Source organism: Symphodus melops, assembly GCF_947650265.1.
Source record: "Symphodus melops genome assembly, chromosome: 21".
NCBI classification, from domain to species: domain Eukaryota; kingdom Metazoa; phylum Chordata; class Actinopteri; order Labriformes; family Labridae; genus Symphodus; species Symphodus melops.
The window spans coordinates 15,748,757-15,774,545 of record NC_136711.1 but is presented as its reverse complement, the minus strand read 5'-3'; the positions used below and the strand labels follow the sequence as shown (position 1 = coordinate 15,774,545).

The 25,789-nt window shown below is 41.6% G+C and overlaps 1 protein-coding gene across 4 annotated transcripts; it reads right to left on the bottom strand.

Moving 5' to 3' along the window:
• Window positions 1-335: 335 nt before the first annotated feature.
• ppm1bb (protein phosphatase, Mg2+/Mn2+ dependent, 1Bb) lies at window positions 336-21,951 on the bottom strand. 4 transcript variants are annotated; one of them, XM_079334330.1, is made up of 7 exons: window positions 21,502-21,949; window positions 10,160-11,002; window positions 8,189-8,306; window positions 7,665-7,776; window positions 6,874-6,931; window positions 1,977-2,007; window positions 336-1,738 (listed from the first exon to the last, which is right to left on the bottom strand). In XM_079334330.1, exons 2-7 carry the CDS (start codon window positions 10,988-10,990, stop codon window positions 1,728-1,730), a joined length of 1,161 nt encoding a protein of 386 aa, XP_079190456.1. In that variant the 5' UTR covers window positions 10,991-11,002; window positions 21,502-21,949; the 3' UTR covers window positions 336-1,727. The 4 variants fall into 4 exon arrangements, with proteins under 4 accessions (XP_079190456.1, XP_079190457.1, XP_079190454.1 ...); XM_079334331.1 differs by lacking the exon at window positions 1,977-2,007; XM_079334328.1 differs by lacking the exons at window positions 336-1,738; window positions 1,977-2,007 and adding an exon at window positions 2,496-5,329 and having other exon boundaries at window positions 21,502-21,951.
• Between the last annotated feature and the right edge of the window lie 3,838 nt (window positions 21,952-25,789).

The window sequence follows — 25,789 nt, the reverse complement described above, 5'->3', positions numbered from 1 at the left end:
ATGTACTTTTTTTTAATACACTACATAAAACATTTCCTTTTATTTAAAACTAAATAGTGGAAATCCTGGACAGAAACTTTACCTATTGGTATTACTCATTTATAGAAGTATTCATCAATCATCAGTGATTGAAAGGCTAACGCCTACTTGTGTCCATATCAGCGCCCTGTTGGACCTATGGTTGAGGACTTTGAATTATCTGATTGGGTCATTATAATTAACTTGTCATTTCAGGGCCCTTTTAGTAGAAGATAACACAGCATCATCTTGTGCAAAGAGTAAACAAACACACCAGAGATGACACTCTGTTATTAAAATACACAGCCACCACCGGATCCTTGGCAGGTATTTTATTTCATATATAGACGCTTTCTGTAATCAAATGTGAGTGCAATCAAACAACAGCAATACAAACATTACCAATGCAGTCTGAGAACCAGGAACAGGGTTAAAACAGGGAGTTCACTCACTCTACATAGCGAGCAGCTAGTAACCTCATGGACAACATAAAAAAAACTTTCCTCTGTTAGGACAGTCCTCTGTCATGTGTACTTCCACCATAATGGTGAGGGGCGAGGGGGGGGTGCGGGTGGGGGAGCCTATTTGACACCCCCACCCGCCCGCCCTGACCCTCTTCCTCCTCCTGCAGGAAGTCCACCAGTGATACAACAGCCCCCCCTACCCACCACCCGTCTCCATGAGTCCAACTTGCACTCGGCTCTTCAGTGAACTAGATAACCTCCCGTTTCCCCATCATGATTATCATCGTCATAATCCTAATAATAACAAAAATAAAATTCCAAATCATTTCCACTTCTCACACAGCAGGAGCCAATCAGAGTGCAGAGGTCCTTCGGGTTCAATCAGTCTCAACCAATGGCTGTCCATCTGGAGTCGACGAGAAAACCACGTAGCTGTACATGTAGAACCAAAGTCCTCATGCAGTGCCCTGCAAAGGGGGCACATCACATACGTGCACAGGTGGAAGTGGGAAGGGTGGAAGGAGGGTGTTTATGGGTTTCTTTCCGTGTTTAAGTGTGTATTAGAGAGTGTGTCTTTATTTTTTTCAAGAGGGGAGAAGCAAAAGGTGTTATGCAATTATCAGACCCAGGAGCACAAAAAAAAAAAAAAAGTCCAGGAGAAGAAGAAGAGTTACATACAAAGTCTTTATCCATCATCTCTCTTCTCTTGGCCCTCCTTGAAACACTCTCATACACACACAAACTCTCTCTCGCACACCCACCACGCACGCATGCGCGCACACACACATACACACACACACACACACACATTATAGGTCCTCATGTCATTGTGAAGTTATGTGTTCAATGTCAACATTCAAGAAAAAAAAAACAGAAAAAAAAAACACCTCAATGGTAAAAATCATCCCTACCATCACAATGCTTCAGTTCATAAAATCTTGACATTTCTGAAAAGTGATTTTGTTTTCCTCCAGGTTTAAAGCGGTATGTGTGTGTGCATATGTGTAGTTGTTGTCGTCTTTGTCCCACTGCTGCAAACACACTCATACACACACACGCACACACACACACACATGCACAACCAACATACGCACACTCACGCACTCCAACACACACCACATGTCCTCTTTTAGTGGAGAAAGACATGGCGCAATGGAGAGACACTCCTCCTTTGGGGTGGACGCACCAATCACCAGGAGGAGACAGGGAGGGGGTTGTTGCCACAGCTACCAGGGGTCTTCCAGCTCAACGACACTCTGGGTGAGTAAGAAGGAAAGAAAAACGGAGAAAGGTGCGTGTTAGGTTTAGCTGTTGCAACTTCCATGACTGCAGAGTGGTTAACTTACCTCCTAATACTTTCAAAAAAATAAACCTCTGATCCCTGCTGGCCTCTTTATTTATCCAGATTTAATGAAGGAAACTAAAAGACTTGAGATTCACCCCTGATAACTTTGCACATTAACACAACCAGAACCAAGACCTCCGATGACTCACCTTGCTGAGAATCACGAGGCCAACTGTCAGACTGTAAAACAAGGGGAGGGGAAGGGGGGAGGGGGGGGTCAAGAGAAAGAAGTCTCTAAAGTCTACATGCAGCTTCCCGCTGCTAGTTGTCATGCAACACATTGTTTGTTTGTTTTTTAAGTTCAAAAACCACATTGCTGCATTTGTTTTTAAAAGGAGAAAGTGTCTTTAAGCTGCTGAAATAAAACGTCAAGGCAAAGCTAGAGCTAGAAGCTGACAGGACGAGGAAGGTGAGGGTCTATTCTCTGCTTGGGTTGTTCCCTAAAAACTTGACGGGCACTAAAAGACAAAACATTTGACTTGAAGGTTCACGTCACCACAACATTACCTTTGGCTACTTCAGGAATTGAAACTCATTTTAAACAGGAAGAACATGACTTTAAAATGACACAACCATGATTTGTACATTTGCATGGCAGCAGGAGGACAAGAAACAGCTGTACAGTCAGTCAGGAGAGGGAGCGATACTCAAACACTTGACACAAATCATAGCATGAAACCTCAAATCAACGTTTATTTTGTTCATTAGTCATTTTAATTGCATGGGACTGATTTGGCCCACATGATCGCATACAAATAGAACGCATACATACCCAACACACATACACACGCGCACACACACGCACACACTATGTTTAGCATAACCTCCCCTCTGACCTCTTTAGTGCCTTTACTGAAGAGTTAGTTCAGTGCATGCATCATAAGAGTCGCTGGTTACTGGGCATTATACAAACACACATGACCTTCCTCTAGCTGCTCTCAGGGAAGAAAAACTGAACAGAATCTGGCCACAGTTCATCCGATGTGTTGTCCTTCACGGATAAATATTTGAACAATAAGATGGGATGATATTTTAGAAGAAACGTTTGTGATGTGGTGCCATCATCAGATCACTTGTTCAAACACTTCAGAGAGCCTGTACGCCCCAGCTGTCTAACATCATGTACAAGTACTTACAGAGCCTGCCAGCATGTTACATGACAAATACCATATTAGCACATTTACATGATAAACATGTCATACTCAATGTTTGCATGAAAACACTAAATGTTATTTTCTCTGTTAGCATATGCACTAGCAGTAGCATGTTTGCTAACATGCTTATATTAGATTTAATACTTGGAGGGTTCCTGAAACCACGGCTGTGTTAACACCAAGAGAACAATCCTGATCATTCTTTCAACTCCACACTCGGACTTCTACTCAACTGGGCTTTGAGTTGAATGCTACTCATAGCATGTTAGCAAGTATTCAAGTACCGGTACTGTTCTTATGCAAACAGGTCTTCATTTCAGTCTCACACTGCGTTGTTGTCAAATCACGCGTACGCATACATCAGCACATTGATATGTCCACATGGGATTACAATCTCTGTTTCAATAAAAAAGAGCAGATGTGGGGTGAAACAAAATGTTGGTGTGATAGTTAGCATGAGGTACATTTGGAGGGGGAAAAAAACCTGTGCTTTTTAACCCTTGAAGTATTTTGTCCTGTAAAACAGAAAGAAAAACAAACACTCTTCAAGCACTTCTAAAACAGCATGAAGCCCATTTTTCAATAACGTCAGACATCATTTTTGGTTTTACGAGAGAAATATCTTCAAGGGTTAAGACGAACTGGTTTTTTTTTGGTGTGTGTCAAATGTAAACCTGGTTTACCACTAACCCTGCGTTATCGAGCAAAGCGAAAGGGCCTGTTTCAGCCTTTTTGTTGAAATAATCTGGGACTGTCTCTCCATCTGGTGGAGTAAACCGTCTTAATCAAGGCCATGACAACAGTGGCTGTGATTTGCTAATAGAAACAGTGTAAAAAAGCTTGGATAAAAGAGGAGCTGTTGCATTGTTGCTTTGCCGATAAAAGGTTTCTATACATTTTTCACCCCAACCTTTTTCTTTCTTTCTTTTTTTTTGCAGAGTGATTATAATTACAGTTCTCACTATTTCCATCTACAAATGTTGAACGTGTTTTTCCCTCTTTGCACATTTACATTCACCCCCCAAAAAAAACAAAAAACAAAAAACATAATGTCCAGCTTTTTGTGCAGAACCGAGGCAGCATATTAAAATCCTGTGACATGGAATTATGTTTATATGTTGATGGAATGATTTCATCCAAACAGAAGCTCGACCTCAAAGCATACACACACTGAACCCACTGTGGTAAACTGCCCAGTAAAGCGCTATCCAGACTGCCTTGATGCACCTAACTCAGAGAGAGAGATTGGTGTTTAATGGACTAACATTCAGAAAAATCACCCGCTACAAAAACACACATTTCAGTGGTGATGATCAGCGTGTTTCTTAGTCATTCGAACCCAAACACATACACATACACAAACACACACACACGCAAAAGAGTGCTTTCTGAGTCTGTAGACAGGGTCAGCCTGAACACAGAGCAGTGTGATGAACACAGCTGCACTTCAGAGGGTCTTTTCTCCTTTTCCTTGACAGTTCATTTGCTGTAAGCAGGTGGGGGGTGGGGGGGGGGCATAGCGAGGGAAGGGGGAAGGGAGGAGACAGGGAGGGGGATGTCAGCCAGAAGCCAATACTGGTAAATGTTGGCCATGGAGTGCAGGGTTCATTTCTGCTCCACCAGCCACTTGTTCATGTTCCAGTAATTTGTTAAAATCTTCAGTTGTAAACATGAGTCTGTGAGAACACGTCGTTTAAGTGGCTGGCAATTGGCAGTTTGGGAATCGAAGCCAAGGTGATCAGCTTGGACAGACAGAGAAGAGAAGGGAAGAGTCCTTCTTAGGGTGGGAGGGATATATGAAGCTCCAAGACAGAATTTGAATGGAAGGAGGGGCCTTTTTTTTCCCACTTAGTGAAATATATATGAATGGAAAAAGCAGACGTGAGATAAAACTGGATTGGCAGAACTATTTTCCATTCAAGTTCTATAATGAAGGTAAAAGGAGAAAGGTCAAAGCACATCTGACCAGAGCTGGGAGGTGCTCATTTAGAGGAGGGATTGGACTCAGGGGCGGGCGCATCTTGGCTGCTTTCCGGCTCTGCGTTGGCGGGTGAGGGTGGGGGCGAGGGGGGAGAGGTAGGGGAGGCGGGCTGCTCCTGGCCGTCTTTGTCGTCTTCGTCCTCAGACGTCCTCCGGCACTCCCCGGCTCCCTCGGCAGCGCTCTCCTCCCCGGGCAGGTGGAAGGCAGCCAGGGACTCCTCCAGCACCGAGCGGTACTGCCCCCGGTGGTGCAGGCGGAACTGCCGCAGGGCCTCCAGCAGGTGAGCTGCAGTGCTGCCACCTCCCTCCTCACTCTCCTCCTCCTCTCCCCCCGCACAGGCCTGAGGTGACACGCCAGGGGTCAGACTCTGCAGGCACGCTCCACGGTCAAACACACACATATGTATACACACACACACCTAACAAACAGCAGCACAGCTCACACATCACTGTGAAACAAATATCTTGCTCACACTGACACGACCATGTCAGAGACATTCTTGCACCAGTCGTACAGGCCCATGCAAACGCTACCTCTGACCTTGTGACCAACAACCCTTTGTGATATTTGCTGTGTAGTGTGTGTGTGAGTGGGGGGTGGGGGTGGGGGGGGGGCAGCACCCACCCAGCCCAGAAAAAAAGAGCCTGCAGGTTTAGACTCCACTGACGATGAATAGGACAATACACTCACACCTCTACCATCACATCCACCCTTAACATGAGCTGAAAACAAAAAATGACAACTTTTATACAATTTTAGTTTTCATCAAACCAGAATAACACCCGTTTTGATTCCACAGCAACAAAGATAAAGTCCTTAGCAACAAATACTGGCTAGCCTACGTTCTTGCCAGAAATTGCCAATTGTACTGAAGCTTTTTTTTTTTGTTGATGTTTACAAATAATGCCAAGATATTTATTCTCTCCTGACACAAACTCAACTAAAACTTGCAATACTTTCATTTATGGGTCTTTAAAAACATTTGGCACATTTCTGAATAACTTCAGCAAAAAATAAGGAATTTAAAAAACAAGGAGTCAACAATTATGACAAGGCTTTAACAACTGTCTGGTACATAGCCCCTAAAGTCCCAAAAAGTAAAAAAAAAAAGAAAAAGAAAAAATGAACACTAGTTATGATCTAACTTGTGCGCCCAAGATTTTATGTTGAGCATACAAAATATTTGGTGAGGACAAGCTAATGTCTTGTGTGCACAATATATATATATTTATTTATTTTTTAACTTTTTGGGACTTCGTCTTGTTTCAGTTCAAGTCCCACTCTAAAAATGTTAGACACGTTTCTCTTTGTATGCATCTCTCTATATATGTATATTTCTCATATGAACATGGAATTTTTCTGTTTGTGGCTCGTGTTGTGCGCTGCCTGTTTGTGCTGAATTGGTTTGACTGTATATAAACATGGACAATGTTACCCCACCTTTTCCCCTTGTACAACAATGAAGCCAAATATCGCCACCACGGGCGCTGACATATTGTGTTGGTGTTGTTAGAAGCCAGAACATGCGCATGAGAGATCTGAATGGTGTAGCCGTGAAGTTCACTCCCTACACCGGTCAAAGCATAAACTTGATTTATGGATAATCTCCATTTCGAGAAAATCTGATTGTCTGCTGGTCGTGAGGAGTTCATGACTAAGGTTTGACATATTTCCGTTATAAACACACTACAAAGAGTTTGAGTTTCTCTCAGCGTGCCCAGGTTATTCTGTCAGAGTCTATCTTCCACCTGCTGTCACGCCGAAACCACATCAAGTTTCACTCACTCATTCTCAGATACACACGAGAGTGTCGCTGTCTGGGCTGGTGTGTCAGTATGAGGTCATGTATAGGGAATGAGGGGTGAGGTGAAAGGTTGACGAAGTGAGGTATTCAGAGAGTGATCAACTCACCCCTTCCTCTTCTCTGTGAGGGTTCAGCTTGTTGTACATGGCCTCTATCACACTCCGTCTGCAAACACACAAAAACACACACACAGCGGCGACGGCTGCTTAGAAAAGAAGACAACTTCCTGCTTAATACTAACAGTTCATTCTCTGCAAATGTATATTGATTCACATTTTAATGGAGCCAAGAAAGCAGCTGAGTCGATACCTGAGAGAGTCTGCTTTTCATGCATTAAAGAGACAGTATCTCTCTGTGAATGTGTACGGCTAAGTGTTTTCAGGAGTGTTATCTGAGTGTTTGCAAGATATCAAGTGCACATTTGGACCAAAGCTGCAACTAACAACTCTTTTTATTCAATGATGAGGATGATTTTTTTGTGTGTGTGTAAGCATCTAAAAACTGTGGAAATGTGTAGCTTCAATGTACAAGAAGGTCCTTACTTTATTTTTAAACTAAAAGCAGGGTTGAATTTAAACAGCAATAAAGGTCTCTCAGCTTCTCTCAAAAATTCAAAATAAAACATTTTAGAACCATTTGTTTTATTTCCAAATGTAAAATAATGGAATTTTAAACATGCATTTAAAAATGTAATCAATCATGATTCACTTTTAAAATGTTGTCATCAATCATGATTTAAAAAAAACTCTTGGTTCAGTCATTAGTTTTTAGTTGTGTGCGTGTGTAAAGTATTTAAAGTCATCTATCCTCTATCTTTGCAAGGAATTCTATTTGATATTCATACTGTCCAATGAAAAGTTGCATCAGTGAAATGCAGTGAAGTGTATTGTGTATTTACTTGCTGGCCAGGCCTCCCCCAGGTGGAAGGTTGGGGATGTTCTCTGTGGCGATGCACCTCAGGACCGACACCAGGTCAGGGACTCCCGCCTCCCCGCAGTTTCCCAGTAGCTCTACGCACACACAAATAGAATGAGTGGATTGTGAGAGGTCGTGTTACACACTGAGGTAAGGTCAGGGTACATAACACACCATGGTTTAGGTGTGAAAGACCTCCAGCTTACTATGCAGAGGCTGAGATTTAGCTTTAGTGGTGGAAGAATCCAATAATCCACTGTTTACCATTTAGAGAACCACAGTGATTTTTAAACATTTACACAACCTAAAGAATGTTTATTTTGTCCTGGTTCTGTACACAGAAACTGAGCACTGTAACTTGTCTTTTGACTTGCTTAACATTCAGACAATATTTTCTACAGAGGCATCTAGATAGGTAGGACACAATTCAGCAAATCATGGGGTTAGATTCACATTCACTGATGTCGAGATGAAGTGTGGCGGTGAACCCGTGTTGTTTTTACTGACCTTCAACACGAGTCTCCAGGTATTTATCCAACTCCTCCTCTTTCTTCATGGCCTCTTCTGAGATCTTTGGAGCTCCGGGTAAACAAACCAACACCACGCTCATATTGTCCCTGCTCCCCTGCAGGAATGAGAACGGACAGAGACAGAGAGAAAGAGAGACATCTATCATTCTGAAACACAGCGATGAAATTTGTTCTTCTTTTTGCTGGAAAAAAAAACAACAACAAAGATTTCTGCAGGCATAAGGGGGATTCTTGAGAACTGTAAAATCCAGAATATAAATTGCACCTTGTTTTTGAAGGTCTATCAGAGAGAAAATATAAAGGTTAAGCTGTCTTCCTGTACGACAATTTCTGTTGTGTTCATCGAGGCCAACAACGTGCAGCTTGTGTGCAGCTCTGTCGCTCTTTAAGCTCGGTCTGTTTTCACTTTGTGGAGTTTGCGCTACAGTTAGCTACAGTACGGTAGTTGAGCGCTCCGCCTGCAGGGAAAGTTGTGAAGCACAGACCCCGAGCTTGCGAGTTTAACTTTAATGTGAGCGTCTTTCAATGGACAGAGCCCTCGACAAGGTTTATTGACGGAACAATAAACAACATCATAAATAACAAATATGACCTTGTGGAGGAGAAAAGATGGAAAAAAGGTGCAGCAAGTTTTTAAATCAGTTTCCAAAAGGGTACACAATGTATGGGGATTATTTTTGGGGGTTTTTCAGGTTAGTGATGGTGGTCAGCATTGCACCTGAGCACAAGACATTACAGCTAAAAATAGATTGAAAGTGCATTTTCTACTCCAGAGTTCACGGTAACTAAAAATACATAATAACATCTATGACGTACGTACATCTTGTATAATTCTTCTATATTGATTTAACTGATGTTGGCTGAATCAAAACATCACCGAGCCGAGTGTTTTTTAATTTTCTTTGCTGTAAATATGCAATAAATATGTGTTTCTTTCAGGCTAATAGGGTAGACGGTTTGATTTGGTACAGATAGAATTGGGGGAATCTGTTGAGGAGTGGGTTTTCACTTTTCCACCCAGCAAGGACCCTTCCCATGTGCAGCTTCACATACATGACAAAAGGCAGCGGCAGCACGGGAGATTTATGACGCCGTGTTGCGGTCACTTGAGATAACCCCTCTGCTAAGGTAAAAATAACTGTGCTGCTGTTGCACCGGCTGGTTCTTGAAGTACTGGGGACACAAAGCAGGCGGTAAAAAGGGAAGGCAAAAAAATCCAAGACGAGGAGGACTGGTGAGTTCAGGGTAGAGCAACGGGTGATGACGGGACAGGAAGAAGACGATGCAACGATGTATTACTCAATGTGTGATTTATCTCATCTCTCACAGTGACATGGGAAGTTTTATTACACTAGAATTACAGATCAGCTGTTTGTTAAGCCCAACTTTGAGAAATGCACTCGAGGACAGTATGTTGTATCATGTCATGATACATCCAAGCTCATCATCGTGTCACATATCGTCTAGTTTCATACGTTATCATATTCCAGGTAATGATATTGAATAACTGTTAAGAAATCAACTGAAGCTTTGCAGAGTGCATTCAATGTAGGAAGATTGAACTTGATTATAAAGTGCATCACTTGAGCAGGAGGAGTTTAAAGCCCTACCTGAAAGGGAAGTATTGAATAAGTGTGTAGAGTAAGTAACTCGTATCCAGACAATGATCAATATCTTCCCTGTCATTATTTCATGTTGTTTTTAAAAAGGGACAGAAACAGGAAGTTAGGCAAGAAACTATTCTTACACACTTGAATGAATTAGTCACACACACACACACACACACAGCAACTCAGCAACTCTGTGTGTGTGTGTGTGTGTGTGTGTGTGAGTGTGTGTGTGTTTTTATAAAGTTCCTTCATGTTCGTTTTGTGTAAAAAAAAAAAAAATACAAAAAAAGACAAGCTGACACCTCAAATGTTGATCACGTATGAAAGAAGACACTTACCTTATGCAGACAGGTGTCCACCACTGAGTTACACACCTTCTCCAGGTCATCACACACCATGAGTCGTGAGCGCACAAACTCACACAGCTCTTCGTTGGACATCACGTCCCAGATTCCGTCACACGCCAGCACAACAAACTCGTCTCCTTCGGCCGCCCGCTCCAACACGCACACCTCGGGCTCGGGGCTCACCAGCTGCTCCGTGGGGCCCTTACCGTCCACACATTTGTAGTCGTAGTCCCCAAGGGCCCGGGACACAGCTAGGGAGCCGTTCACCCTCTGGATCATGACCGAGCCGCCGGCGTTCTGGATGCGCTCCTTTTCGCGGGGGTTGCAGGGCTTGTGGTCCTGCGTGGAGAAGCCCACCTTGCCGTCTCGACTCAGCACGGACCTCGAGTCGCCGCAGTTAATGAAGTAGAGATGGGTCGGGCTGAGCAACACGCACACAGCTGTTGATCCGCTGCGGTCCAGGCCCTGCCGCAGGTCCGCGAAGCTGCGCATGTACTCATCAATGTTCAGGAAGCCCGAGCGGATGCCGTCCTTTACGCCCTCCACGGAGCTGGGTCCTGAACTGAAGTCGCCTCCTCCTGATAAGATGTGTTCCAGCAAGTGGCCGGAGCAGTAGTTGGCCACCCGGGAGCCTGCGTGGCCGTCGTAGACAGCAAAGAAGGACCAGTCGGTTAGTCCATGGGGTAGTCCCACCACAGCGGTGTGGGCGTCCTCCATCTCCACCCGCCAGCCCTGCATGGAGCTCAGGCCGTAACGCAGTCCATTTCCGTCCCCATGGGCGCTGTGCTTCTCCGTCTTCGGCTTGTCCAGGAATGCACCCATTGCTGCCTACAGCTGGAGATTCAACAAAGAGACAGGAGAGAAAAACATCAAAACGGCGGCTTTAAAAAGCTTCTCCAAAGTTGTCAAAATGTTCAATACTAAAATACCTTCGCATTTTAAAACACAAGAGATCATACGACATTCTTTCTAAATTCTAAATTTCCTTTGTATTAAAAATCCCTTATCTAATTACCAGTCTTAAGTGTAGCTAGCTCAGTGAGCTGCCTCATTCTGTGGATTCAGAGTGCTTTTAATTACTCGCTGGATGGTGAGAGAGAGTGATCCCAACAGCAGGACAAAGATAGCAGAGGAGAAACCAAGAGGGGAGGATTACAGTGCAGCCTTAAAGCTTGTTTGAGCACACAGAGCCTCTTTCACTCTGCACACAAGCTAACTAATACAATTAGTAAACTGCACTGTTTCCCCACACGGCCACTTTATTTGAGTGGGCTAACCAGGTCTATTAATGGGCCCGATGTATATTTTGAGACCGACTGAAGGATTTGTTTAGGTCCTGTGAGGGGTGTGACACCATCTGCACACGGGCGACAATCTCTCTTTGCTCTCTCACCCTCGTTAACCTGAGGTGAGGAAGGGCGCCGCACGTCCTGACGAGAAGCAGAGACAGAGGGGGAGAGAGGGAGAGAGAGAGAGATGGACGTTATGGTTTCTCCCTCTTGTGGATGCATTAACTGAGATGGTAACTTCTCCTGTTAGACCAACTTCAGCGACTGTTTGAAAAGCTTGTTTAGTGATCGTGCCATTGTCGGTTTATTATCACTGTGGTTTCCATCATTTTGACGCACCACATCAATAAAAAAAACAACCTAATGGGCTGAGACTGGAAAGTTAAAAATGTGAATGGAGTTTGTAAACGTGCTACTGAAGCACAGGATAAACACAGCAGGGAGCGAGAAACGGCGAGAAGCGCTGAACCTGCAGTGTGAAGTAAAACGATGTAGGTAAAGATGTGTGCGGCCGAGCGAGCAAGAGAGAGAGAGAGAGAGAGAGAGCAGTGGATAGTTTTGTAAAGCGGGAGGGAAGAGAGTGGGGAATGACGTGGGAAAGGAGTCTCCGTACATGGGGCGAAACATTTTAGGATAACAACCTAAGTCGTTCCAAATTAACAAACAGCAATTGATCATTTGTGTTTCACAAGCAAATCTTGAGCCAGGTCAAATTTGTTTAAGTGGAATTTTTTTCCTACGTCTGTAAAATGTTTGTCTGACATTAATCCAGCTGTGACGACAAGCATACATATAAGTGATTCTTCTTCTGCTGGTCTTGTTTGCATTTTGTAGGTGACATACAGGCATCAACATTCATGTCAGTATAGATCAAACCTATAAAAAGAAGACCTCACGATAAAGTTACAGAAAATCCCCCATGTAAGAAGACTCAAAGGGGGTGAATCGAAAAACCACATTTCAAGCCCTGATTGAGAAGTCTCATGCACTTTGTGAAAATGTCTCCTTAAGATACCACCAGAACATGATTTTGACCTACTGAGGGAGAAATTATTAAAAATAGGCCAGGTGTCGACAGTTAATAAAAAAACAAATAGAAAATTAAATAAGAGAAATGGAAGGATGTAACAATTTATTACACTAACGATAGGATTCTCTCACGATTTATTTTACAAAATGACTTTCGACAAATGACTGAAAAAGATCACTTTCAGGCTGCTAACTCGTTTGTCAGTGTGGTTTGACCTTTTAATGTTGTGGCGCCACTTTTTAACAGCGTTTCCCCCCTCAACGTGTCAAAACTTCTACTATTTAGTTAACGTTTTTTAAGGAGTGCCGTTTTTGTTTAATAGGAGTCCTCAAATCAAGACAATCAGTAAGCGGTGTCTCTCTACGCGGCTTGGTGGAAATGCAGCACCGAAAGGTCACATCTCTGTCTATATCCTCTACAGCAGGATGGAGCCACTGACAGTGTGTATTGCTATGCTGATGTTGCGCTCATGAAATCTTGAGATCAATAAAAAAAAGTGCTCGGGCCCCTTTTCCTTTTTTCGACATATTGGTTCCTCGCTGTGCGTTACCTGCTACATGAGTACAAACACGGCATGACAGGCATGTGCCCAAAAAAGGCTGCTACATGCAAGGAGTGACTACAGCTGGTTACTGAAGAACGTGTGTGTGTGTGTGTGTGTGTGTGTGTGTGTGTGTGTGTGTGTGTGTGTAGTGTCATAGTCTATGTGTGAGAAAAAGGAGCTCTATAAATATGCCATGCCGGTTTAGATTTCATGTCCAGGGTGGGGCAGTGGGCCACGCCATTCACATTTCTTCTGCTTTTTCTGCTGCCGGATTGTACAAACACATTTCTCTTTTACAAGTGTTAACAAGCAGCTACTACGGCTACAAATTGGGAAATATGTTCACAATGGTAAGAAAGTGTGTTCACGCGTGTGTGTGTGTGCGTGCGCGCGCATACGTGCGAGACAGAGAGAGAGAGAGAGAGAGAGAGAGAGAGAGAGAGAGAGAGAAAGAGAAATCAGCTATGTTCACCAGCAGTGATTCTCTCTAAAAATAAAACAAATACACTGCCATTGCCTAGCAACCACCCACCCTGCAGGGCAAACATCCAGGCTAAGCTTCATTCAGCAACATCCCCCTCTCCAAGTCTCTCTCTCAAACACACACACACACACACACACACACACACACCCCGCCTTGTAGAGAGGAAAGGGGAGTTGCATCATCCATCCATTAATGCATTCGCAGCAGCCAGACCCTGAAAGGAGACATGCAGGCTGCAAGAACACTTGCAGATACTATGAGATTTCTCTGGCTGATATTGTTACAATAGACTGCCAACAACAACAACAACAACAACAACAACAACAACAACAACAAACACACATGTACAGAAAACCTACAGAATAATGCCATTGAGACATCAGATCGAAACCAGGAACTCTCAATCACTTAACCTCCTCAGAACTGCTGTCCCCTGTGCTGTGACCACGGGTCGAAACCAACACCCCCTCATTCAAAGACGCACACGTCTGCCAAAAACCACTGGCAACCGAGAGGGAAGTGGAAGGTCGGGGATTACATAATGCTGCAGAGAGCCTGAGTGCTGCTCTGAGAGGCAGGCACGCTCACACACAACAGTTAATGCTATCCTGGAAGCAAGGTTAATGCACCGCTTCCAGCAATAGGACTATCAATAAATACGATGAAATGTACTGAGACTCACCCTGGAAGTCCAAGCTGAAGAGAGCACTGATGAAACAAACAGACTGGGTTGCTGATTGCTTGATTTACATTTGCTTACAGACCTTATGTTGAGTTGTCATTTGAAACAGCGAAGTGTTTTTCCAGAAGCTCTCAGCCTCTTCAGATGAAACGTGGATATAAAGTTGCTTAGAGTTTTACAGTTTGGCTTGGTGTTGCTTTTATGAATGACTGTTTTCCTCAATGGGAGAAAAAAAACAAAAACAATAGAGCCATTAAGAGCTGGAAATGTCAAAGCTAGCAAAATGTCAGCAATCGATGTTGGTAATCGGTAAATGGACCTGGCTTAGCACATTTTCACTACATGTCACATTTACTCATTTGCGTCACCTTCACACAGTGACGGCAGAGACTGCTCAGTAAGTGCCCGCTGACCTGCAGCAGGCTCATGTGACCGCAGGAGCTGGGGATCGAACCCCCGACCTTCCTGTTGAGAGTGATCGACTCTACAACTGAGCCTCTCCTGTCTTCAGTCTATATTTTAAAGAAGGAACGACCTTCGTGGAGGGATTATTAAAAAGTGTTAGCATCACAAGAGCTAACGCGCTTATGCTAAAGAGTAGGACTGAAAGACAGAGCAACGGTATCAGAACGTCTTAAATTAAGAGTTCAAGTATCAAGGAATACATGTTAACAATGAGCCTCTGTTCAGCCTCGATTAGCTGGCATTAATGCTTAACTACATTACATGTCACACAGCCCATCTGTTGTTCCATACTTTACCACAGCACAGCTTTAGATACTACTTTAGTTACTTACTGTGTGATACTTTAATCCTTTACCTTGTGACATGTCAGTACAGAATGAGGGGGAAATAGAGTTGAACTACAGATAATGATTTATCTAGTTTACTACCAGAAAACACTCGGGGGCCACAACACAGATATCTTGCTAACTTGGTAGTAGCTTCATTGACAATTTTTACTTTCACTATATTAGTGTTTAGACTATTTTAATGGACGCCCAATCATAAAGCCAAGAACACTTTACCACCTTCATCTGTCAGAGGACATGATGACAACCCGATTAAACCAACTTCTTCTATAAATTCAAGTTTGATAAGCAATATGGTTTGATGCACCAAACCCCTACGTGGGAATATTTTAAAATCAACGGATTAACAGGAACTGAATGTGACCTCTCACGACAAGGAACGTTCTTTAACAAAGAGTTGAGTGATACATTCACCGTGGTCACTATGACCACTTCTTCTCGACCTGAAGACTTTGCTGAACATGCATAAACAGGTCTCGACTAAAGATGTGAGCGACGAGCCAAATTAACTATTAAACGCCATCAAGCTCACTGGTCGAAACCAGAATTAATAGTTGGTTAAACAAATTATTCATATTTTTAACGTCGGCCTTCAATATGAGTCAAATAATGTGCTCTAATGGAGCGTCTCTCTTCATGCTACCTCTCTTCTATTACCGGGATGTAAACAAGCTAAGCTAAATCGTTGACTGTTATTTCAGCATCCTCTACCGTTTGTCCCTTTCACTGATTAGGAAATTAGTCACTACAAACATCCGTAGACTTGACTCAGCAAGAAGCATTTGGGTACATTTGTTATCATCTTGTTTGTATCGTCTAAGTTGTGACATTCATCTCATCAGATAACAAACAAGAAGAGCAAAAATTGACCCAGTAAATCCAAGTATCACTTACACTGGCTGTCTTTTATTCACACTTCACTGTGAATTTACTCATTGGGTCATGTGACTAGTGGACCATGTGACTGGTGACCACCTTAAATGGAAATACCAGATAATTGTAACATGATCATGTGATATTTTCCCATATTTGTGAAGTGAGAGAGACCGAGTTGATGCAACATTAAATTAATCTGGCCAGAGAGTTATGTGAGAGAGTAAATGTGGACTGTGGTTCTCCTGTCACATTTGGGGAAGCCTCTTCAGTTAGACCGGCTTTGTAGAGCTGTTATGACGTGTTCAGTCTTTAAAAACGCACTTTGAAGCAGCCTGCTCTGAACTGGGACTCTTGCCATGTTGTGTAATTGGTCCCCTGTTGTAACAGAAATGACTTCCAACTCTGCACATATTTAATATATCTAGTATTCATTCATTAAAATCAGACTTTTTAATCTTCACTGCTGAAAACCTTTTAAACATTTACTACGCTATAACTCTGACCTTACCTCCCTTTTTAACATTGCTTTTATAACGCTCAGGACAAAAGGATCACATATCCAACATGCAACACTTCAACACGCTTCATTGACCCTCCTACTTCATCTCTCTTTTGTGTACAAATCTGCTGCAGAGAGCTTCCAAGGTGGGCCATATAACTCCTGGATCAATGGGCTCCTGTACAACGAGCTCTGGTGCATTTTTCTCCTTTCACGGTCAAAAAGAGTTTCATTGTCCAACAATGAGGTGATAGCAAACACAACAAAACGTAAAGCTCGCGGATGAAAAGTGACACTCGACAGATGGGATGTTTTTTTTCGGCAATATCTATTTATATTCGTTTATGCCACTACCTGGTAATAACTCCTACCATACGTTTTCCATCTTACCTGAATGACAGTGTTGGTTTTTGAAATATTTTTTTGTTGGTTTTAGCCATGGACACTCATGTGTGTGTGTGCACTTTAAGGTGAAGCGTCTGTAAAATTAAGAGATCAACAACAACACACCATGGACTGAGTGACAAGAGCTTCTATTTAAGATTTTCATCAAACATGAGCTCTGAGAGACAAAGCTCTTTAGCTTGTTTGATTTTAGCTCGAAAAGCAAAATCACCTTCCTTCATGCGTAATTACAAACTAAAACAAAGATTACTGATACCGAGATTCTGTAAGGAAACCCATTCAAGTCTGTTTACCATCATGAGGTCTCAACGTCCACGGTCAACGCCATAAAGATTGATTATGGAGTGTGTGGCAGAAAAAACTTTTCAAAACAAGTTTCATCACGTTTTTCCAAAATGAAAAGAAGAAACCATTCGCGTTACACAAGCTGGAACATCTGAATTATCATTTCTGATTTAAAAAAAACATATTGAACTATTTAAATGCCGATGAATTCCCCATCAATAGAAAGGTTTCAGCCCATATGACAACAATCACGTACAGATCTAATCAAATATCAGAATCAGGTCAGATATTGACGTCATTTAAATATCAGATATGGATATCAGAATGACGGCGCCGATCAAGAAAGATGGTTTATGCACTTCAGTCTCGCTTTGAAGACATTGCTGTAAAAAGTGTCCACAAATCGTCTCCGTGAAAACGTTCAGACGAGTTTAAAAAAAAGAAAGAAAAAAAAAGCGCCTTCTACGGTCAAAAGCACAAAACTTCAGTTTCAAACATTTAATTTGAAAACCTGACAGTTTTTGTCACTTCCTATTTGTGTGCAAAGCCGGCACAATGCAATGTTGGGTTTACTACAACAAGTAGTAAACTACAACTAGTGTAGCTTTACACATAATACCAACAACAACAACACTATTGGTTATGGTTACCAAATATTACTCATCTGTATCGGTGCAGATATATCAGAGTTTTAAAAAAGTGCATCGGTGCAGTTCTAGAAAACATAGATTGCTTTTCTTTTCACCAATATGAAAAGGTGGAGTAGACAATAACTATCCATGGCAGTTTTATTTTAATTATTAAGCACCTCCTCATGTGTCTCCACACATCCTGGCTGCTGAAATGGGCCAAACACTACCTGGCTCGAACCAAGTCACACCATATGATTCAAGCCCAGGTTGCACTGTGGCCTGTACTTAGTCATCCAAGTCCTGTCCTACAAGGAACAGAGCTAAGGAATGATATCCATGAAACCTCAAAATTGCTTCCCTTATTAAGGCTCACCCTCGGGCGGCAAATGTTCTGATTCCAGCCATATTACTTGTTATCTGTTTGGGTTTTTTTCCTCCTGGCAACGCAGATTGATGACGTTGTGGTCAGAGTTTTTAAATGAAGGGGCGTGTTCATCTTTATTTAGCCGACTTCAGAATGGCACTTTAAGAAGCAAATATGGGCATGATGGTACTATACAACAACACGTATCCCAGGAACATCTCATCAAGTAAATCAGCACAGCAAGAGAATATGCTGGACTACGTAGTAAATGTTATGTCGTTACCCAGAAGTCAGCGATTTGGTCACCACTCGCTAAGTGACTCATCTCAAAGAAAAAGAGAAAGACTCAGACACATTTACTTCACAGAAAAAAAATGAGAAATAGACTCATCACTGGGATTTCCTCAAATGTATCAACGATCAATGTGTCTCCTATTGTGGTATTCATCGTTAAAAGCATATTGTGACATAAGAGCAGGGCCGAGAGCTTTAAGATACATCAAACTCAAAGGGAGGCTTGTCGACTGTTTCAATCTCTCCTTAACACTCTGTTTCATCTGCTCCTCAGTCTTTATACAGCGACTGCTGACTCAGATAAGATTATCGGCTATTGAACTCCACTCGTATCTGGCTAGCACTGCACAATCTGAACGCCAAGTGATGTCATATACTGGTCAACTGTGCACCTTATCGCCATCTGATACCCTAGAGACAGTGAGAAAGGTTGGCTGACAGACTGCATTTCAACTGCGCACAATACAAAATTGATGATGATGAAAAGTGAGATTCCAATAAGCCTGGGCTTGGATAACAAGTCTTTGCAATGTGAACATTTCCTCACGGTGTCTCAAAAGTCGAGACTTCTGAAGCTAATTGTTGCAAAAAGTGACTTTTTTTGAAGGATCTTGTAACTGCAGGACAGAGTCCAAGACAGATTTTCCTTCGGGTACAATAAAGTTTATCTAATCTTATCACTTAACTGATCATATCAAAACATAAAAAAAGGTTCTGAACATGTTGAAGGAGAAGTGTACACTCGGTTTCAGAAGTCAAATACAAGAGTTAGTAATAATTAAAGGCTGCTTGTAGTAACATACATTAGTATTATAATTTAGTATTTTTATTAAACACCGTGTTCAAGGTATGGTTATTATGTTGTAGTTCTGTATATGGCCATTTATGTTGTCATCAATTCAAAGCTTTCATTTTCTATCTACTCTAAACGACACATTTTACCCGATGCCTGGAGTAGAACTGAGTTATTTAGATAAACTGTGAGTTTTGGGCACTTTGGAACCTTATACAGCAAACGTGACACAGTTTTTATTCACTAGAAACAGCAAAGCCCATGCCGGTGTTACCGTTAAAAAAAGTTGCCACGGTAACTGCCGACTTTCAGCCGAATGCGGCTGCGGTTGTCTGACGTTCTATCTTAACAAATGACTCTTTCTTTAGCTTTTCGTTAAGGACACATAAGAAGTATTCTTAACATTATGATAAACCCAAAAACTTAACAAAGAAGCATTTGTTGGGACATTGGCAGCCTTGTTGTTCTGAAAGTCCTCACTTAACATGGTCACTCTTTAAAGCGTAACACCAGAATGTCACTTTAGTGTCTTTTGCTTCTGTTTACTCCTACAAGTCTACAAAAGGACAGGCAGCTTTATGTATTTCCTTGTAGAGCCTTGTTCAATAATGTCCGAGGGGCAAGAAATTCTCCGTCATCCAGGCATTGGATACAGCTCAATAGCTAACAATAGCTAGTTATTAACATTACGAAGTCCATTGATTTGGTCCCTGGACAGCGGAGGGTCTAGGAGCATTGATCCACAATCTCATCCTCTCTGGGTTTACTTTCTCAGATTAAATCCTGTAGCAAGACAACCTGGGCTCGTCTCCTCATCAGTCAGTGCATCACATTCAAAAACAACCATCCTTAATTTAAAAAATAAAACCGATAAATCACGTATTGGTGGCCAATGACTTCTCAGTAGCGTACGGTGATCGGCAGCCTATCTTGTCCGCCAGGTGGGTGATTCAATAAGCGTGTGATGTCTTGTTGTGAATAAACTCTATTGTACCAGTCAGAGCCTACCATACAAACTTTACATTTTAAACCGCTGCCCTTTCCCTTTTGGACTTGCCACTCCCTGATAAAACCAACATAATACAAAACTTCTCTATAAACCATGTGCTGTCCTGTACAGTTATGCGTCTAATCTAGTAGTGAGTATGGCATACTTTATAGAAATGATGTGCAGTAGATAAGTGTAGGGAGGAGGCTGAAGGTTATTAATACCTTACCAAGCCTGTTACCATCACTGTGTGTTATGCACTGTGATTACACTGCATATGTACAGACTGCTCCAAAAGGCAAATAAGTTACAACATGCACAATCGGGTGGTTGTGGTTATAATTACCCTTAAAAGGTCAATGAGCACTAACGAAACAACAGAACATACAAAGACTGCACGCATTTTAAACACATATTGACCGAGTATTATAACTCCACTGTACACGCATAAACAACACATACTTATACAAGGTCAGCACTTTGTTTCTGAGGTTCCTTAACTGTTCAGATGTCTCTTTTAAATAGCACATATATAAAGAAATGTGCAGCACCTGAAAATATATAAGTATGAGTTCATTTCTGATTGCACAGGTTTAATTTGCAGTTTGTTTACTCATATCGCGGGCCTCCTAAATCTTGTTTGGGGTTTATTATATACTGAAGGGAGGGGGGACAACTAATGTCTTGCGTCCTGCATGTCTTGTATTCTACAAAAGGATGCCTTAAATTTCCCTCAGATCAATAAAGTAACTATCTATCTATCTTCATTATTGAAGCTACATGCTACTTATTAAAGTGTATCAGTTTGATGCTGTTCTCTTTTTAAATATAATAAACAATCTTGACAAACACCTCAACACCTTACAGCTAGCATTACAATGCTAACCACTGACACCGATATGACAGTGTTCTAAGCTGTCATTAGCTAGTTATAGCTTATATGTAGCCCATATATTTTCTGGATTAAACTCCAGTGTAGGCCAACATGTCGCTGGATTGTTAACATTAATTTGATTTGAACAAAGAAAAAAACAGACATTGGCTATCTATCATAAGGTTGCACGGTAACTTAAGCTGCTTGGAAACTTCACATGAAGGGTCAAGGTTTTTAAAAAAAATGTTGTGTCCGTTTAAACGCTAAATCACAATTCATGTTGTTTGTTTTTAAGTGTGTTAAAATACCAATCCACTTCCCACATGCTGATGTCCCCTGCACCTCCTAAACACTGGTCTCTGTCTGCGTAAAGAAAGGCCTTCTTCCCTTTTTCTAGCGTGTTGATGTAAAGCTAACGTGAAGCTAGCTGCCGTTGGACTCAAGCTAATGACGTTAGCGCAAACACTTAGCATGGTACTTACGTTTTTTTCCCCTGCTGCTGCGAATGGATTTCCAATCTTGATTATCTGCTGGATTCTGCTGTTTTTGTGTGTGTGAAGATGTGTCGGTGACTTAGCTATCTATGGAGCTAACGTTAGCTAGCTAGCTGTGTTTGTGTTTCCTTATTTGACACACACACAAAAATAATAATCGCAATTGGCCTCAGAAGAGCGGCGATAATTCCTTTCTCGGTGGTTCCCTGCTTGGACAGCGTTGATTTTTACGCATGTTTGACGCCAGTTTCGGTCTCTCACATTAAACGAAGATATTTCCGACCGTCCCAAACACAAATACGGTTAACTGAGATATTGGTTATATCATAGAAAACGGGGACAAATCTAGCACTTTCTTCTATTGAAAGGCCAGAGCTATCCTTCGACTTTGGGTGCTGAACAAGAGGAGGTGTTATTTTTGGCAAACGCTCGCTGATTGGTTAGAACGTCTACGCGAAACATCCATTGATTGGCTACTGGTTCTGTCAATTGGCTCTGCCCCTGTGCCAAAGCTGGATTCTGATTGGTCTATTACACGAAGTCCCTGTGACGCACTGGATCTCCAGAATGTACTCGGAGCTGATTTTTTTTTGGCGTGCGCCAACAACAGTTTGGACTAAGGCGGGGTCAGTTCCTGATGTAAACACGCTCAACGTCGCGGAAGTCTTTTGACAGCAGTTTTGAAAATATGATCCAAAAAGACGAACAATTTAAAAAAAAAAAAAAAAAAAAAAGATATATTTAAATATCCTCATCCTTCATATGTGAAGAAATGACAACGAGTGCCCTGGAGTCAGAAACAAGCGACCCAAAGACAATCATTTTCTTAAAGTTAAAGTAAAGTAAAGTTTATGTTTCTCTGTTTTGTTTGATTTCGGTTTTTTTTTTTATGAGTTTGTATTTTGTTTGTTTATTTTTGTCTTCTGTAAAGCACATTGGGCGAAGTCTACAGACGTTAAAATAAATAAATACAAGCAATCAAACAAATTAAAGAAAGCAACAGTTGAGGATGTTTCTGCATGTCCATGATGTATAGGCTTAAGAAAAAGATTGCCCTAAAGACGTTTTTAATAAATAAATGCAAGGGGAAGAATTGTCTGCAGAGCAACATATTCAGACCATAGTTTTATTATAGTGTAGCTGACTGGAGTTTTTTTTTTCTTCAATCTAATATTTACATCCTCAAACACTTTAAGGGAAGTAGACATAGCAATAGCATGGATCAAAAGGGCAAGAACATGATGGTTTAGTCATAAAAAGGGTAGGAGACACATGTTTTCTGATTATAGACACTATTTATGGAAAACAAAACCAGGCCACAGAAAATAATTGCAAAGAGAGCAAGGAACACAGCAAAGACGTATTTGCAGCCACCTCACTTTGAGTTTTTGTATTTTGACCATCGACTCTTGGTATTCACGAGCTGATGTGTAGCCTAGCAGACAGCTGGCAGCACCCATCTGTCACTCAAACTGTTCAGCCTTAATTATGCAAAATGTAAGCCTTAATATAACATATAACAATATAATATTTATGTGAGTCATAAAAAAATCTTGTCTTGTACACTTGTCATGAATGCAAAATGAGCTGCAGGGACACAAACTGTTTTTGGTCAACGTTTATTTCTGTTGCAAATTAGGAAATCTGTTATGGGATTCCATGGGGACTGACTCGCTTTAAAAAAAAAAAAAAAAAACAAGTGGCCATTAAAGAAAATATAGTTTTGTTTTATTGTTTTTATTTTTGCAATACTGCATAAGCTAAATTGTTAGCTTTTAACTTTTTCAAAATGTATTTTAAAATATTCTCAAACAGGTCAACACTCTAAATAACCTCTTATTATCCTCTCAGAGCAGGTATAAAGACACTTCCCACAGAGTCTGTAAAACTAAGAACATACGATGTTTAAAAATAGTAGATTTTTAAAAGTGTGGAGCGTATAAGATTAAAGATAATAATTAATTTCTTAGGATAATAAAGAGGGATAAGATGTAAAATGTGGACTGCTGTGATTAAAGCGGGTGTGGAGATTAAACGAGAGTATAGTGTGTGTATAAAGATGTTTAGCCAGATAGTGTATCGGTGGATCAAAGTTATGATGTGTGTGGGTGTGTTTATGTGTGTGTGTGTGTGTGTGTGTGTGTGTGTGTGTGAGGGTAAAGCAGGGCTTATCCGTTGTCATTTTGTGTTCTCCCCTCTGGATTAGAGTTGTGTCTTATTAATGAAAAACTCATCAGATATCAGAACAGTTCCCTGAGGAACCATGCAGGGTCATGAGACCCAGGTCAGATTAAGATCCTGTCTAAATACCATGTTCATGTGTGTGTATGTGTGTTACCATATTACAAACAGATAAGAGAGTGTGAGTGAGCAGAAAAGAGACAGCAGCAGAGTGATATTTAATTTTCCAAGATGGGGGATTATCACTGTCAGAATTTGATCAGTCCGCTCTGATCAGGATGTTCAATCACAGCTTATCCCAAATATTAAACTCTCCATCTTTTGTCCCCCTTTTCCCTAAATCCCTCAAACACACACACACATACACTCTCACACACACACACACACACACACACACACCCACACACACACAAACACACACACACACACACAGCAAACACACATTTCGCCACATAGACGCTTGCATCCATCCTATACTGTCAGGCTTCTTGTAGAACAAAGTGGCCCGCTGAGCCGACTGTCAGGGTGTGTGAGTGTGTGATTATTTAGCCACCCGGTCACCTCCAAGGATGGGTGAGAAGGAGAGGGAGGCAATGGAGCAGGGGTGTTGGGTTTAGGGGGTCTGTGGAGGGGTGATGATAAGCTTTAGCGTCTTACGGAAGCAGCTGAGGAGAGTAAATTAAAAAACTGTTACGTTTAATCCGGAGCACCAAGAACAAGTGGCACACACTCCAAAATCTGATCCCTTGTGTTTACATAGATCGGGATGAGCTTAAACACACACACACACACACACACACACACACACACACACACACACACACAGAGCATTCCCTCAAATGATTTTACACATTGCACTTACACACATATTCCCTGCTGCTAAAAATTGTAATTGTGTCCCAGACTAGATGGGGGGGGGGGGGGGGGGGGGGGGGGGGGGGGGGGGTGACAGGAGGTACAAGGTCCTGATCTGCACTCTCATTTTCAGCCTGGAGGATCTGCACCCAGGACATCTGGGTCACATCATTACAGCAATCTTCTGCTTGTTCATTCCCAGCTTTAAAGGGCTTAGAATTACACACAAACACCAAACATACACAGACAAGCACACACACACACACACACACACACACACACACACACAAGGATGCAGCCACAGAAAACCTGTAACAGTTTTGAACAGTGAAATAAATCATGTTCAGTAAAATTGAAGGATAGGATTTCTTGACACAGATTTTAAGGTAAAGTTATCGAGATGTTTTCACGAGCTGTTAGAAAAGTGTATTTAAAAATTAAAATGGGGGCACTGATGGCCTATCGATAAGTTCCAAGTATGAAAGATATAGTCCTAAAGGTTCAAATCCAACCTGAAAAATGAATTTAAAAAATGGAATTAAAATGTCAACAAAAAGATTTGTGAATGTAAGTTTCTGAGAGAGATTACACAAAGCACCCAGAAGAGCGCCTCTTCTTGGAAGAAAAAAACTGTCTGCCTGGTGCAGTTGCACTGCCCTCAAGTGGTGAAGAGCTGGTGTTACAACAAAGTTGATGTTAATACTTCTACCCGTCAGGGGGCGCTGCTGACTGATTTACCCGAAGAGACAGAGTCGAATTGTCAAAAAGCCAAAACCTTTCTATACTTCGGATTTTAAAATAAAAGCTTTTGTTATTTTCTGGTTTTAGTCCTATTATTTTAACTTTAGAATGTTTGCAAAATAACTTCGTTCTTGTCTTTTTTAAGTCATAGTATATAGTTTTAGTTATATCGACCGCCATTTTTGCAGTATCCAATTGTATCTACTGGTGTCTCATTCAATTTATATATCCTGAATGTCTGAATAATAACGCTATATATATGTATATTCTATTTTAGTAAAAATGTAATTTTTCATGATGTCTGCAGTTCTTGTCTTTGCTATCATATGGTTCTTTTCAGTAAGCTATGTTGCCCATTTTGACCAAGATTTCCTGGTGGATGCATTATTTCAAAAATACTCTGCTAATGAAAGCCCAAACAAATAGCCTTCTCTATAACAAAGATTCAAAGGTTTTTATCTATCACATACACGTACAGGGTAAGTGAAATATTTTTGTG

Excerpts from the sequence above, each read along its gene's own strand:
- ppm1bb (XM_079334328.1), bottom strand. The coding sequence starts at position 10,990 with ATGGGTGCATTCCTGGACAAGCCGAAGACGGAGAAGCACAGCGCCCAT. Across the intron at positions 8,307-10,159 it reads TGGACACCTGTCTGCATAAG|GGGAGCAGGGACAATATGAG; the intron begins GTAAGTGTCTTC and ends TCATTCCTGCAG. Across the intron at positions 6,932-7,664 it reads GGGGGAGGCCTGGCCAGCAA|ACGGAGTGTGATAGAGGCCA; the intron begins GTAAATACACAA and ends GTGTGTTTGCAG.